The sequence below is a fragment of the Chionomys nivalis genome, chromosome 14 (genome assembly GCF_950005125.1).
Source record: "Chionomys nivalis chromosome 14, mChiNiv1.1, whole genome shotgun sequence".
Lineage (NCBI taxonomy): Eukaryota > Metazoa > Chordata > Mammalia > Rodentia > Cricetidae > Chionomys > Chionomys nivalis.
The window spans coordinates 33770215-33785985 of NC_080099.1; the positions used below are offsets into that span (position 1 = coordinate 33770215).

The 15771-nt window shown below is 36.9% G+C and overlaps 1 protein-coding gene across 4 annotated transcripts in view; it reads right to left on the bottom strand.

Annotated features, from left to right (window-relative positions):
• Dmxl1 (Dmx like 1) overlaps positions 1-15771 on the bottom strand; it is a 152606-nt gene that overhangs the window by 77167 nt on the left and 59668 nt on the right. For all 4 annotated transcript variants that reach the window (XM_057788825.1, XM_057788824.1, XM_057788827.1 and 1 more), the window contains exons 18-19: positions 8371-10050; positions 7092-7199 (exon numbers count right to left, since the gene is read on the bottom strand). In XM_057788825.1, coding sequence (XP_057644808.1) covers positions 7092-7199; positions 8371-10050 — 1788 coding nt within the window. The remainder of the gene's footprint in view (positions 1-7091; positions 7200-8370; positions 10051-15771) is intronic.

Here is a 15771-nt window from a genome sequence, read left to right on the forward strand (position 1 = left end):
CCATAACTGATGGAAGAATAAAATCCTGGAAATAGCCTAAGAAATGATTTAAGAGCCGGGCGGTGGTGGCGCACGCCGTTAATCCCAGCACTCGGGAGGCAGAGGCAGGCGGATCTCTGTGAGTTCGAGGCCAGCCTGTTCTACAAGAGCTAGTGACAGGACAGGAACCAAAAGCTATGGAGAAACCCTGTCTCGAAAAATCCAAGGGAAAAAAAAAAGATTTAAGGAACCATTCATCACTATCCTGTGTGTATGATTTAAGAAACCATTTCTAGGTTTATTATTTCTGTGGCAACTTGAAACTGTGATGGTGACAAGCTTGAATTGGAAACAGATGCTCTGGGTCACAGACTTGCTCTCTCAGTTCAGGCCTTTTGCTCTTGAGAAATATGACTTACCAACTTTGCAAATTGCATCAGTGAGAAGCCCTGTCGCCTTTCAAAGCTTTTTCCAGACTCATAACTATAGTCTTTATTGTTCCTAGAAATGTGACTTAGTTTTTACTCCAATGATACCACTCCGATGAATACAATTCACATCTATTTCTTTGAAAACACAGAACACATATGGGAACTGTCACTGTGCTGCTCTGGATATTACCCACAGACTTCCTGAGAACATAAGAAGCACTTGAAGCACTGTTACACGGGGGATGTGCTTTCCTCTTTAATACTGCTTCTCTTTTCTCTCAAACATCTGTTCTAGATGTTCTACTCCATAGAATTAAAGAAATTCATGGAATCAAACAAAAAGTATAACTCAGTAGTGATGGAGGTGGGTCTTGTATTAATCTGTTGCTTTCATTGGTTAATTAATAAAGAAACTGCCTAGGCCCATTTGATAGGCCAACCCTTAGGTGGGTGGAGTAAACAGAACAGAATGCTGGGAGAAAGAAGCCGAGTAAGTGAGTCGCCATGATTCTCCCACTCCAGACAGACGCAGGTTAAGATCTTTACTGGTAAGCCAGCTCATGGTGCTACACAGAATATTAGAAATGGGTTAGGATCAATATGTAAGAGCTAGCCAATAAGAGGCTGGAACTAATGGGCCAGGTAGTGTTTTAAAGAATACAGTTTCCGTGTAATTATTTTGGGTAAAGCTAGCGCCAGGTGCAGGGGATGCAGCTCCACCGCTCCTAATTCAACACAGTAGGCTAAGCACAGCACTACAAAGACTCTAAAATTAGAACATATACATAATATCCCAGGTATATTACAAAATAAAATATATAATCTTGGGAAAGTTATTATATTTTTAATGACTCTGGTTTTTATTACGAAAATGTGAATAAAGGGTTGGAGAGATGGTTCTGTGGCTAAGAGCACTGGTTGTTGTTCTAGAGAACTCAGATTCAAGTCTCAATACCCATATGGCAGCTGTCAAGTGTCTGTAATTCCAGTTCTAGGGAATCTGACACACTCATAGATACACACAGGCATAACACCAATACACATAAAATAAAAAACGAATCATTTAAAAAACAAACAAACAAAAATATCATGGGGGTGGTGGCTCATGCCTTTATTCCAGCATTGGGAAGGCAGAGGTAGGAGATCTCTGAGTTCATGGCCAGCCTGGTGACAGAGCGAGTTTCAGGACATACAAAACTACACAAAGAAACCCTGTCTTAGAAAAACAAATAAACAAAAAGAAAATGTGCTTAGTTATAATATATGCGTAGATATATATGACATATATAACAGTATTAAGGATTGAATAAAATAATCCAACCAAGTAATACAGAATATCTGACCCATAACCATAGCTATTATGCTGCCTCATCATATTGATAGGATATTTTAATATCGATATTTAACATTTGTGTAGGCAAGCTAATGATCAGTACAGGTAACAATGCTCAGTTTCTATTCTGTCTTTTCATGCTATGTTTTATTTAATATTACTAGGCAAAATAAATGTTTACAAGCCATGATTTTAACATATATGGCTTCACATTTTTAACCTATGATAAGGAATAATTTCTTTTACTTGAACAGATATTACACTCTATTCTGACTGCAGCAATGTTCATAAGATGTGGAAACAACCTAAATACCCATCTGAAGAAGCATGGTTTTAAAAATACAATCTCTCATACAATGGAATAGGAAATTCTACAATATGTAACATAAAATTTGAAGACATTATACTAAGCAAAACAAATGAGTCATATTATTGGTAAGTACTGTATTATTCTATTCACATGATTTATCTCAAAGAAAAAAATTCATAGAATCAACAGACTACAATGGTGGTTTCAGGGGCCTAGAAGACGGGAATCATGAGGCATCGAGTTTTATCAAATAAAATGAATAAACTATAGATGTCTGTTTATACAAAATTGTAGCAATGGTCAACAATAATGTATTATCTTCTTATAAACTTATTTTAAAGATTGACTACATGTAGTATAAAGAATATCAACACTGGAAAAAAGATTAAGTATAAGCAGATAGAAAAGTTAATAAATATCTAAAAGAAATAGTAGAAATCAAAATTTAAATTAAGAATGCCATCAATAAATGAGTCATCAGTAGGCTCAAAACAGTCAACTTCTGAACATACAAGAAAACAATCAAAACTGGGCAGTGGGGGACTCACACCTTCAATCCCAGCACTAGGGAGGCAGAGGGAGGTGGATCTCTGAGTTCAAGGCCAGCCTGGTCTACAAAGCAAGTTCCAGGACTGTTGTTACAGAGAAACTCTGTCTTGAAAAAAAAAAATCAAAAAAGAAAAAAGAACAAAAACAATCAAAATAGAGTCTCAAGAACTGTGAGTTTGTTTTTAAGTATAGTTGAGCTACCAGCAGGAGAACAGAAAAAAAGAAAAATAAATTTTTCAATCAATAGTGGCTGAGACCATTCTGAAATTAATCACAATCAAGGATGCTCAAAGAGCACAAAACAGGCCCAAACAACCTGCAAGCTCCATGACTTTGACAATGATTGCAGTACAGACAACAAAAATAGACAAATGGGACATAAAACTAAAATACTGATAGCAAAGAATGAAAGATGGCAAGAATAGAAACAGCCTATAGACTAAGAGAAAGTACTTGCAATCTGTATATCTGATAAAAAATTTATATCAAGGAAGGGTGTGGTGGCACACAACTTTAATCCCAGTATCTCTGTGAGTCCAAAGTCATCCTGATCTATATAGTGAGTGAGTTGTAGCTAGCTCCGGGATACATGGTGAGACTTTGTCTCAAAAAAAAAAGTTCAAAATTTAAAAGGAAATTAACAGCAAGAAGAAGAAACTTGATTTAAAATTCAGCGAATGAACACTCCAGCCATGGAAGCAGGTAGGCTAACTGCAGAGCTTCACTTCTCCTTGCTCTTCTCAAAAATCAATCCCCCAGTCTCACCCCAGACCTACAGCAGACTACCTGTTGTGGCCGCCCCATCTCCAACCTTTCTTTCCTACTCACCATCTTATCCCAGTCCTCAAAGCCAGCAGGCATTTTCTGGAAACCCACAGGCCACTCCTGCTAGGGAAACGGGTAGCCTGACTGGATCTCTACCTCTCCCTTCTCTATCCCAAATCCAATTCCCAAGTCTCACTCCCATCTCTGTAGCAGATCACCTGCTGCCTACATCTCCAGCCTGAGACAGATTTTCTCTTCCGGTCTTCTTTCCCACTCCTGTTATGCTAGTCTTCTAAGGATAGCAGGCATTCTCTGGAAACCACCTAAACAACTTTGCCAGACATGCTAGCAAGCCAGGGAAGCAGGTAGACAAGTTTTAGATCTTCAACCTTCTCTCCTTCAAATCCACCTTCCCGTCCCCCCATCTCATGCACAGCTTTTTAACAGACTATCTGTTTTGGCCTCTCCTCTTTCTGCCCCCATTTCTAGGAGAACAAGCAGATCCTGATGGTTCCTTAGGGTCCTACCAATCCATTCCCATTACTAAGTGAGAATTCCTAATACCTAGGAACATATTTTACCTTGAACCCAGTGACCACATCTAGCAGAATCCCAGAATTTCTTACCAGGCAATACAGGGCCACAACACATTCCCAAGAACCATGTAGGGCAGCAGAAACCTAGGAACAAAACATGTACCCACCAAAGACAAGACCTAGAATTTCAAAACCTAGAATTTCAATTGTCCCAAACAGAGATGTTTAGACTCCAGTGTAAAAACAATCAATACAGGCCAGGAAAATGCGTCTCTACAAGGGCACAGCAACCCTACCACAATAGGCACTGAAACTGCAACATAGCTGAAGTACAAGATAAAGACCTTAAAATAGTCTTTTGACTATGCTAGAGGTCCTTTTGGAGGAAATGACTAAAAGCCATAAGTAAATCTATGAAAACACAAACAAACGATGGGAGGAAATGATTAAAATACTTTAAGACCTGAAAGTGAAAATAGGATCAATAAAGAAAACCCAAACTGAGGAAAATTTGGAAACAAAATATTTAGTAATTGAAACAGGAATCCCAGAGGCAAACCTCACCAACAGAATACAAGCGATGGAACTGAAAGTGTCAGGCATTAAAGACACAATAGAAGAAATGGCTTACTTGGTCAAAGAAAATGTTAAATCAAAAAGATCTGCCCGCCCCCCCCAAAAAAAAAATCAAGAAAAAGATTAAATAAAAGACCAAATCTAAGAATAACAGGAACATAGGAAAGAGGCCTTTAATCTCAGGACTCAACAGGCACAGGCACACAGGCAGGGGGATTTCTGTAAGCTCAAAGTCAACCTGGTCTACAAAGCGAGTTCCAAAACAGGAAGGGCAGTTACACAGAGAAACCCTGTTTTAAAATACCCCCCCCCAAAAAGAAAGATGATTCACCAGTAAATGATGTAGAGTGACGCTCTTGTACACTGTAAAGATTTGTCACTTGTATCGGTTTAATAAAACACTGATTGGCCAGTAGCCAGGCAGCAAGTATAAATGAGGCAACCAGACTCAGAAAAATTCTGGGAAGAAGAAAGGCAGAGACACAGTCCCCAGCCAGATGCAGAGGAAGCAAGATGAGAATGCCTTACTGAGAAAAGATACCAAACCATGAAGCTAAACACAGATAAGAATTGTGGGTTAATTTAAGTTGTAAGAGCTAGTTAATAAGCCTGAACTAACAGGCCAAAAATTTATAATTAATATAAACCGCTCTGTGTTTCTTTTGGACTTAATAGCTGTGGGACTGCGCAAGACAGAAGCTTCAATCTACAAGTAAATACGCAGAAAACATGTTTAATACTCCAAACCTCCAGTAAAGTGTAAATTAAAATCACAATGTAACATGACCTATTATCTGGAAGAAAGATACTATATCAAAAGATAAAATCCTTCTTTTCAAGAATTTAGAGAAAAGGGAAACACCATATGATCCTGGTGAGAATGAAAGTTGCCATAGATATTATAGAAAACTATATAGCATTGCTTTATAAAACTAAAAATAAAATTGCCATGTGGGTCAATATTCCTACTTTCAGATACAATCTTAAAAAGATTTGAAATTAGCATGTTAAAGAGTTAATGCATCCAATGTTCATTGCAATATTATAATAGTTCTGTTAAAAAGGCATCTAAAATGTCTTACTAATGGGTAAATAGATAAAGAAAATGTATATATTCATAATGGAATAGAATCCTAGTATCTTTTTTTTTAAAAAGATATTTATTTATTTATTATGTATACAATGTTCTGTATGTGTGTATGCCTGCAGGCCAGAAGAGGGCACGAGACCTCATTACAGATGGTTGTGAGCCACCATGTGGTTGCTGGGAATTGAACTCAGGACCTTTGGAAGAGTAGGCAATGCTCTTAACCACTGAGCCATCTCTCCAGCCCCAGAATCCTAGTATCTTAAAAAAATTCTGTTACTTGCAACAACATGAATAAACCTGGAGAACATTATGCTAAATGAAAGGCAGAAAAAGACAAATACATCATCATTCTATTTATATGCAGAATCCATGCATCTTATACAGGCAGAAGATAGAATGGTGGCTACCAAAACCTTCTGGTAGGGCAGTGGGGAGACACTGACCAAGGAGAAATGTTTATGAGTTCTGATGAATAGCATGGTTACTATCTTCTTTAAAAAAAAAATCAACTGTTCATTTTACACTTATGAAAAGTAAATTTCAAATGTTTTCACTAAAAAATTATTTGAGTGACTGATTGTGTTGACTAATTAATGGTTAACTTGATAGAATCTAGAATCACCTGAGTGATGGAGGAAGGTCATTGGTTAAAAAAATAAAGAAACTGCTTGGCCCTCATAGGTTAGAACATAGGTGGGTGGAGTAAACAGAACAGAATGCTGGGAGGAAGAGGGAAGTAAGCTCAGACTCGACAGCTCCTCTCAGACACAGACGCCATGCAGCTCATCGCCAGGGCAGACACGATGAAGCAAGCTGCCAGGTCAGACATGCTGAATCTTTCCCGGTAAGACTGGTGCTACACAGATTATTAGAGATGGGTTGATCAGGATATGAGAATTAGCCAGTAAGGGCTACAGCTAATGGGCCAAGCAGTGTTTAAAAGAATACAGTTTGTGTGTTGTTATTTTGGGGCATAAGCTAGCTAGGCGACCAGGAGCTGGGGCGGCAGGAACACAGCCCGCAGCTTCCACTAAACCTGAGAGGTGGATCTCTAGAAATGCCTGTAGCGATGATTATCTTGATAATATCAACTAAGGTGGGTAAACTAAGGTGGGTAGAATGCAGAATATGGGTGAAGGCAAGCAGAAAGAGAAACACAGAAACAAAGGAAAAAGAGAGATACATATATCACTGAGTAAATTGCTTTACCAGCATGGCCCAAGTCCCACTGTTAATAACAATGTAGCCAGTAATGCTGCTGGCACCATGCACTAACTTCAAATTCCTGAATACTGAGACCATGTATATCTGGGTTTAATGTAACATCACTGAGGTCTGTTACTTGTAATCACATGTATATCAGAATATAATATTTGTAATACTCTCATGTTAGTTATGTTGGGAATACACACTAATTTTACCAGTTTAGCGGACAGATAAATCTTATTCTTTACTTCCTTTTGTTCTATCAAGTCTCTCTTTTTCATTCCTGGTATCTCCATGCAATGAATAGCAAAATCACCTTGGTGAAGGAGTTGAGCTCGGTAGGCTGGAAGGGAAGTTGTAAGAAAGGTATGGAGTCGAACAGCCAAAAGAAACTTTAATCCACATTCATCTAGAGTTTCTCCACCTATAACCAGAAAAAAAAGTAAACTTTAGTGTTTTTTTTTTAAAAAAAAACTATACGCAAATGCAATACTAAAACTATTGTATAAGCATAAAATACTAAAAACTTTTATAATTAGCATGCCACAATACCATATATAAGAACAAAACATTCTTAATCTTGCAAAAAGTTTACTTTAAAATATTTTCTAGCATTTTTTCTATAAGCATTTTTATATCAGAGAGAAAACAGCATAGCTAAATAACTGAAAACTAAAGATGAGAATGAATTGACTTAAAGTCTATTAACATTCTTTATAATCTGACCTCCTTTTGATCTGAAACTTTTATTTTTAATGAGTTTAACGCTTTCTGTGGTTATGTTAAAGTAATGTTTACTACAATGGATTCAAATCATATCTGAATCCCAATAATCAGATGTAATACTGGAGGAAATGGTGTTATGTTAATCCTGATTTTAAGTTCTGATTTTTCCTTCATATGATTAAAAATAATAGTAACATACTCATAGTAAACATATTAAAATAAACATAACATATATAAAATTAGTATCTACTAGTAATAGCCTCTAAAGTATAAACTACCTTTTTTAAATTTAAAACATTTTGAATGAACTTTAATCCTTATTTTCTTGACAATCTTAGGTCAATGGTCAATCCTACTAAGAAATATATCTGATTTAAAATAACGGACTTGCTAATTTCAGACTTCAAGATATGACAGAAAATTTCCATTTAAATATGCTTAAATGTGCTCATAGCTTAGATTTTAAAAAAATGCTCTCTGGGTAATGAAGATATAATCCTCTTGTTTTTACATTTGTTATTCTAGGCAGGAGTACACAAAAACGCTAATTTTTTAAAAATGTTAAATCAAACTGTAATGTTTTACAGTGGATTATATTCACAGAAGGGGGAAAAACAGAAACACTTAAACTATATTAATAATCTGTACTTTTGTAAAACTGATGAGGTTCAGTTGGATCTTCTGTATCTGTACTGAGCAATTATTATTGATGACTGCTATGAATTTGTGAAAGATGAATTTTTTGCAGTAACTTTCTAAAAAGGCCCCTCATAATATCATTTTTATTAAAAATTATGTAAGATTGGTTTCTATCAAAGTAAGTAAAATTATCTTTATTCCCTCCCCCTTTGTACAGAGTTTACTTTTACCTTGACTTCTGTCTCGGCTTTCTCCAATATCAGTGCTTGTAGTTGCAATTGTATCTGCTAAGGCCATCAAAGACATCTGTTCCATCCGGCTGAGTCCTGGTAAACTAGAATGCAGTAAATGGCCAGAAAGAACCTGTGCATGCTCAGGACCAAAGTAAGTTGGATTGTATTGTGAAAGGTCAATAACTTTGGGCTTCGTATTTTCTTCATCTGTCTCTAACATGTGACTATCAGAGAGAACTGAAGGCTGGAAAAGCTCATCATAATTTTCTTTTGAAAACTGTTTATTTTTACTTGAGGAACTTTCATTACTAAACTTTTCCAAAGATGAGTGATAGCTATCATCATCTGCAGCAAGTAAGGCATATAAAGGAAGTGGAGGGACAGAATCTATTTCTGTGTAATCTGTGTTTTCAGCTTTGTTGAATGCCTGTGGGTCTCTGGTGGTACTTCCACTAGCACTGATGGTGAGAGACCTAATACGACGCTCATGGTTGGATTCAGTTTCATTCAGAGCCACAACTTCCCCAGCAATGCATTTGACAAGATGTGACAAGATAGCCTTGGCTCTTCGGACTTTGCCAAGATCCATGAGTTCCAGAAGTTGCAATGGATGGTACTGAGGTAAAGTTGGAGAAAGTACATGAGCTGATTCAAAAAGACCGGAATCTTCCATATCCACCGAAGGGTCAAACGTAGTTTTCTTTCCACAGATTTTCTGTGCAAGACTGGTCATGGATCGAGTAAGAGTTTTCTTTGGAGGATGTAGACCAGAACTTGAAGAGTTACTTTGTTTTATTAAGCTTAGTATAGACGGAGTGCTTCCATTGTATGAATCTGTTGTAACAGGTTCTTGTTTGTAAGATGGCTGCCACTGGGAATATACATGCATTTCACAATCCATTCCTACCACAAGGATGCCATCCCGGACCCATGATAAAGAAACAGGAAATGGTGGGGCACCTTCTACGGAAGAAACCAAGTCCACACTTCGTAAAAGTACAAATTTAGAAAGAGGTACAATTTTAGTACTCTCCCAAAGAGGAAATGCCTGGTTTTCCTTACCAGTTTGTTCTTGTACCTTGCCAGCCAGAGGTCCATACATAAAAAGTTTTGAGCCAACTCCTACAGTCAAGATATGAGAACCATCTTCTCTAGACATCCAGTCTAAGTGAACCAAATGTTTTGTGTTTGATGTAATACTTTCTTTACTGAATAAATATGTCTCTTGTTTATTATAGGCCACTAAATTGCTATCAATACTAATGCCAGAATCCAATACTGTATTTAACTCATCTAAATAAATAGTCTGTTCAAGGACCCAACATGAACCTCCTGTAGACTCACATTCAAAAATACTTACATGCATTACAAATTCCTGAGATTTACTATTAGATGTAGGCTGTTTATAAGCTACTGCTAAACGATTAGTATGTGCACAACTCACTTCTACAGGTCTACCAGGTACAGTTATACTACTATTGCTCTGAAGTCCATCTTCAATGAGTAACGGCCATTCTTCCCAAATATACAAAAGATCCATTTTTCCATTCTTTGATGTAGCCGATTCTCCATCTGTTACTCTGCATCGCCAAAATCTTACTTTATCATCTGAGCATGAAGTTGCCAACAAATAAGGGGCACTGCAAGCAGGATATATGGAAGATGAACTCAGGTGTCCTAGAAAGAAAGGAGCCATTAAAATTACATTTTCTATGTATTAAAAGTTTAAGCTGTTTTGCTGAAAACTACTGTTAAGCTCATGATCAGGCTTTTAATGACACCAATATACTATATACTACAGGGTTGTGAGTTAAATTCCGGAACTTTACATGGTAGAATAGAACAGACTAATGCAAGTTGTCCTGAGTTTCATATGTGTTCATGCACACACCCAAACACACACACACACACACACACACACACACACACACACACACACAAATATATATAAAGAGGAATACTACAAAAAAGTCACCAAAATCTAGAACTAAAAATGAATTCAGAAAATTTATTTCCATCCTTACATTTTATAGGTTAAAGCCCCGACAACCTGACAATCTACATTAAATGTGTTCTAACTAAACTGAACAACTGTACTACAAAGGATTATTGAAAACTTAGTTATTATCCTGATTCTGTTACCCATTTGCTAGTTTTATACCTATGTATCTCATTTTAAAAATATCAATATATTTTTAAAAATGTCATGATTCTCTAGCTCCATATTCTTCATATTTTTCAATATAAGTATGACTGCCCAAGCTTCTGGTCACTTTAGAGGTTTTTGTTTTAAAACAAATTTTATTATATGACAATTTCATGCTTGTACTGCAAGATATTCTGATTCTCTCCCTCCTCACCTTCTCTTTTCTCCCTCCCATCAGGACTACCCACCCAACCACCTCCACCAATGTCTTTCCTAAGTTTATGACTTTCAATTTTGTTTTGTGACCCAACAAGCTTAAACAAGGTCACTTGTGACACTAGTGAATTAACACTAGTCATTGGAGTCTGGTGAAAGCAGTAACACCCCCCTCTTTCTGACCTATCAGTAGCAAATAGTTAAGCAGTGAGAGGCTGAGATCACTGAAGCCCTCCTCCATCCATGCTTGAAAGATGACAGGCTCATTCATATATAAACCCTTTGCAGACACCTGCAGTTACTATGATTTTGTCTTATACAGAAAATGGCATTTCACAGCCTTTCTATCTGCTGGTTTTTATATTCCTATCATCCTTTTCTTTAATTTTCCCTGAGCTTTAGAGGGGAGACAATAAATATCCTCTATCAGTACTTTGTGTAGTCATGTATCTACACTGACCACTAATCACCAAAAATAGACTTCTCTTACTAGTACTGCAAATCTCCTCAAAACCTATGGTGGTAGTGGTGACTGCAGTCCCTAATAGAGAATTGGATATTATTATTTAGATAATAACTGACATAGCATTAATCTGTCTTCTAAATATTTATGTTTATACCCCCAAAGTCTATACTAAAGTATATTTAATAACACTAATGTATTCCTAAGTGAAATTAATACTTTATCAGGCTTAAACTAATAATATATACTATTAGTTTCCCAAAACAGGTTGTCAGATCTAAGGCTTTGACAGATGTAGGATCTCTATCACAACTACTCAACTGAGTAAAATCAAATATATCCAACAGCAGACAAAGGGTATAACTATAAACTGCCAAATTTATTTGTAAAATATAGGTAATGGGGCTAGGGAGACAGCTCAGTCAATTCAGTGCCTAATGCACAAGTACAGGGATCTGAGGTTGGGTATTCAGAACCCATGTAAAAAGCTGGACAGGAAACACATCAATTAGGAAGCTAATTGTAAAACAAACAAACAAACAAAAACAAAAAAAAACTATTTAAAAGACTTTAAATGGAATTATCCTATATATGTGGACAGTGTCACTCCCAGAATAAATAAAAATGACAGGCGTGGTATATCTTCTTATGAGATCTTGGTCAGAGAAGTCCTAGAGGTCTACAAAACAATACAGAATATTTCCCTTGTCCTTGATTATCCACCACTGCTAAACACTGTCACTCTATTGCTGAAGACACTGCATGCACTGGCTGCAGGATATAGAGAATCAAAGTCAAACTGTCCAGGTAAATCCCTCCACAGTAGTGAGCTTTCACAATGTGAAGATGCTATGCAGGAGTAAGAAAAGACATTAATGGTCTTACCCAGCTCTGAATCATACATGTTACAATACGGACCTATCACGCAAAATATGCCAGCTTCTGTAATAGTGGCATTACTGTTAAAGAGTGTTAACTAAAAGCTTACTGATTGGCCGGGCGATGGTGGCGCACGCCTTTAATCCCAGCACTCGGGAGGCAGAGGCAGGCGGATCTCTGTGAGTTCGAGACCAGCCTGGTCTACAAGAGCTAGTTCCAGGACAGGCTCCAAAGCCACAGAGAAACCCTGTCTCGAAAAACCAAAAAAAAAAAAAGCTTACTGATTGGATTTGAAGGCTGCTCTACAAGAGAGAAAATGTTATGCCCTGTACGATAATCCTACAGAAAAAGAACATGAGTGTTATCTATTATTATTATTATGCTAAATGGTCATGCTATCTAATTGCCATTTAAATCTTTATGTTCATACCTATAACCTAGGCTGCTCTGAACCTTGATAGAGAAGCCTCTTCTTGGAGTGCGCAGTCAATGGAATGATGCACAATTGGTGATAAGAGACTGAGTACTCAGTCCTAAATGAGATACTTATATCAACTCCCCTCTTCCAAGCTCATGAAATATCATTGAAGAGAAGGCAGAAAGAATCTATGAGTCAGCGGAAGGATGGGGAGTTTTGTAAAATACTACTTTCTGGATATGACGTGGCTATCACACTCATGAACTCAAGCAGCTGTGGTTATCTGCACAAAATCAAACCAGCCAAACTTCTGACATAGATGGATAGATGGTATCCAGGTACTTACTGCTCCTTATTGAGGATGTGGGGAATTCTAAATACCTCATACGTATGAACATATGGGCAGTACTAACTAAGTGGGTTACTTAAAAAAATAAAAAGTAAAAAAAGAACATATAGTGGATGTTAGAGTTGATATAGATGGAGTTAAAGGAGGAAAATAAGGGTTATATATGATCATATTTCATTGTATATGAATGAAATAGCCAAGAATAAAATTAGAATGGAAAGAAAAAATGTAGAAATAGGAGCTCCTTAGCTTTTGGGGGAAGAAGTGGGTAGAAAGAAGTAGCTCCCTGAAACTCAATGGCTGGTCTAGCTCAGTTAATGAGCTTCAGGTTCCATGAGAGATCCCACCTTGAAAAGTAAAGGTGGAAGGCTAGAGAGAGAGTTTAGCAGTTAAGAGCTCACACTATTCTTGCAGAAGGCCTAAGTTTGATTCTCAGGACCCATGTCAAGGAGTTTACAATCACTGGAAACTCTAGCTTTAGAGATCAGGCTGATCTTCATAAACACCTGCATTCACATGTGCATACCCCATGGATATACACATAATTAAAAATACATCTTCAAAAAATTAGAAAGTAATTGAGGAAAGATGCCAGATGTGGGTCCTGGGAATCTAACTCAGATTAACTCTGACTGTCAGTCCTACCAGCAGATACTTTTACTCACTTAACCATCCACAAGCCTCTATCACATTTTGAAGTTCATTTCATATTAACTGTGATGATATTCCAAAGTCTTAAACAAATGTAACATTACATTAGGATCATCAATTTCTTTGAGCTGAATAAAAACATTTTTAATCCTTTCCAAGAGAATTGACTAAATAAATTTCATACTAGAAAAAAAAAACATTTCCACTATATGGCCCCCAAACACCCTTATATTTTTAATAGGGTTTCATTATATAACCCAAAGGCCTGGAATTTGCTATGTAGACAAGACTGGCATTGAACTTGCAACAATTCTGCTTTTGCCTTCCAAATGTGGGAATTATATGAAAGACCCACCACATTTGAGTACATGCTACTAATTTTATGAAATAAAACAAATCTTGTTTTTCCACACAACTTCTAAATTAGGCCAAAGAGTTGTCTTAATATATCTTTGATTTCTCTATTTTGCTATTTTAACTGGACTTCAGGTTTAACTTTGCTTACATTGATGCTTGCATATATGGCAACAACCCAAACTCCTAAAACTTTCACCTTTCACAAAGATTAAGTACCTGATAAGAGTATTTGTATTTTAGGCAAACCATCAAAAGAATGAGAAGTAGCAAAGAACACGGACACATTCTAAGTATGAAACTCAAAGAATGAATGACTAAAACCATGGATGTTGTATTGGCTTTCTTAGAACCTTAATCAAGAGTCACACTTTCATAATAATATGATGATTTAAAAAATAGGAGTTTGAAAATAGAGTTTAGAGTGATTATAGTCCCTGCACTTGGGAGGCTGAATAAAAGAACTATTTGAGTTGGGGAAATTGAGCTCACTTAAGGAAACCCCTACTTTAAAAAAAAAAAAAAGTACAAAAATAATGCCTGGCGGTGGTGGTGCATGCCTATATCCCAGCACTCAAGAGGCAGAGGCAGGGAGTTTGAGGCCAGACTGGTACCAGTCTAGTCCCAGGACTGGTACCAAAGCTACATAGAAACCAAAACAAAAAACCTTGAAAAACCAAACAAACCAAAACAAACAAATGAACAAAAGTACAAAAATTAAAAGGCCTTGTATCTTGTCTTGTATTCTTGATACATATATGCGAAATACCTGGAAGGCTTAGATCAGATCACTTGGCACTAAGCTACTGTGCATGAATCAGTCATTTCAATGCTAACAAGTCACATTATGCTGCTGCTCCTGGTCTGGAAACTGCACTCTCAAAACCACTGTCTTGGAATAAAAGTGATAATACACTGCAGGAACCTTATACTGTCTACCTTAGCACATAGCTCCAGAAAACTATTGTAACTACTAAAATAGTTGGCAAATAAGGGAAAACTTGTTATTACTTACATTCTAAAACTTTCACTTTGTCTAATGTGATAGTTTACTTTTTCAACCTGAGGGATTTAGAGTCACCATAGAAACAAACCTCTAGGCAAATCTTTGAGGGAGTTTCTAGTTGAGTTAATGGATATGGAAAAACCCATTCTAAACATGGCAACAGGATTCCATGGGTTGGGGTCTTGGACTGAATAAAAGAGTGTGGTGGTTTGAATAAGAATGGTCTACATTTGAATGTTTGGTTCCTAATGGGCAGAACTGCTTAGGAAGGACTAGGAGGAATGGCCTTGTTGGAGAAGATGTGTCACAGAGGGAGAAGCAGTGAGGATTGCTCAACTTGCACCATTCCCTTGTGCTCTTATGCTTCTTCCTTTTAGAGCTATGAACTTTCAGGTGCTGCTCCAGCCAGTCTGTTGCTTGTTGCCCTAGTGCCCTGTCACCCTGCCATGATGGACTCTTAACTCTCTAAAACTGTAAACCCAATTAAACACTTTCTTTCATAAGTTGCCTTGGTCAATGGTGTTTTACATTGAAATAGAAAAGTAACTAGCAAGACAGCAAGTGAAGTGAGCTGAGCAGCAGCTCTCATGTCCAGCTCTCTGCTTCCTGATTGCAGACACAATGTGACCAGCTTCTTCAAACTTCTGCCATGCTAGTTTGTACCTTAAAACTGGGAGTCCAAATAAACATTTTCAGGTATTCAGTCCAAGCAGTGAGTAAAGTAGATAAAACATCTACCCAAAAATATCATTTTTTTAAACAAATCAGTATTTCCAATACAACTTGGCTGGAAAATGTCATATAACTTGAAAACATAATAAGAAATTTAAACCTTCAATTTCAGGTTCTCACTAGAATTATTTCCATTTCTGCTTTGTGTGTATTTCAGAGTAAGTTACAGCATTTACTTTGAGGA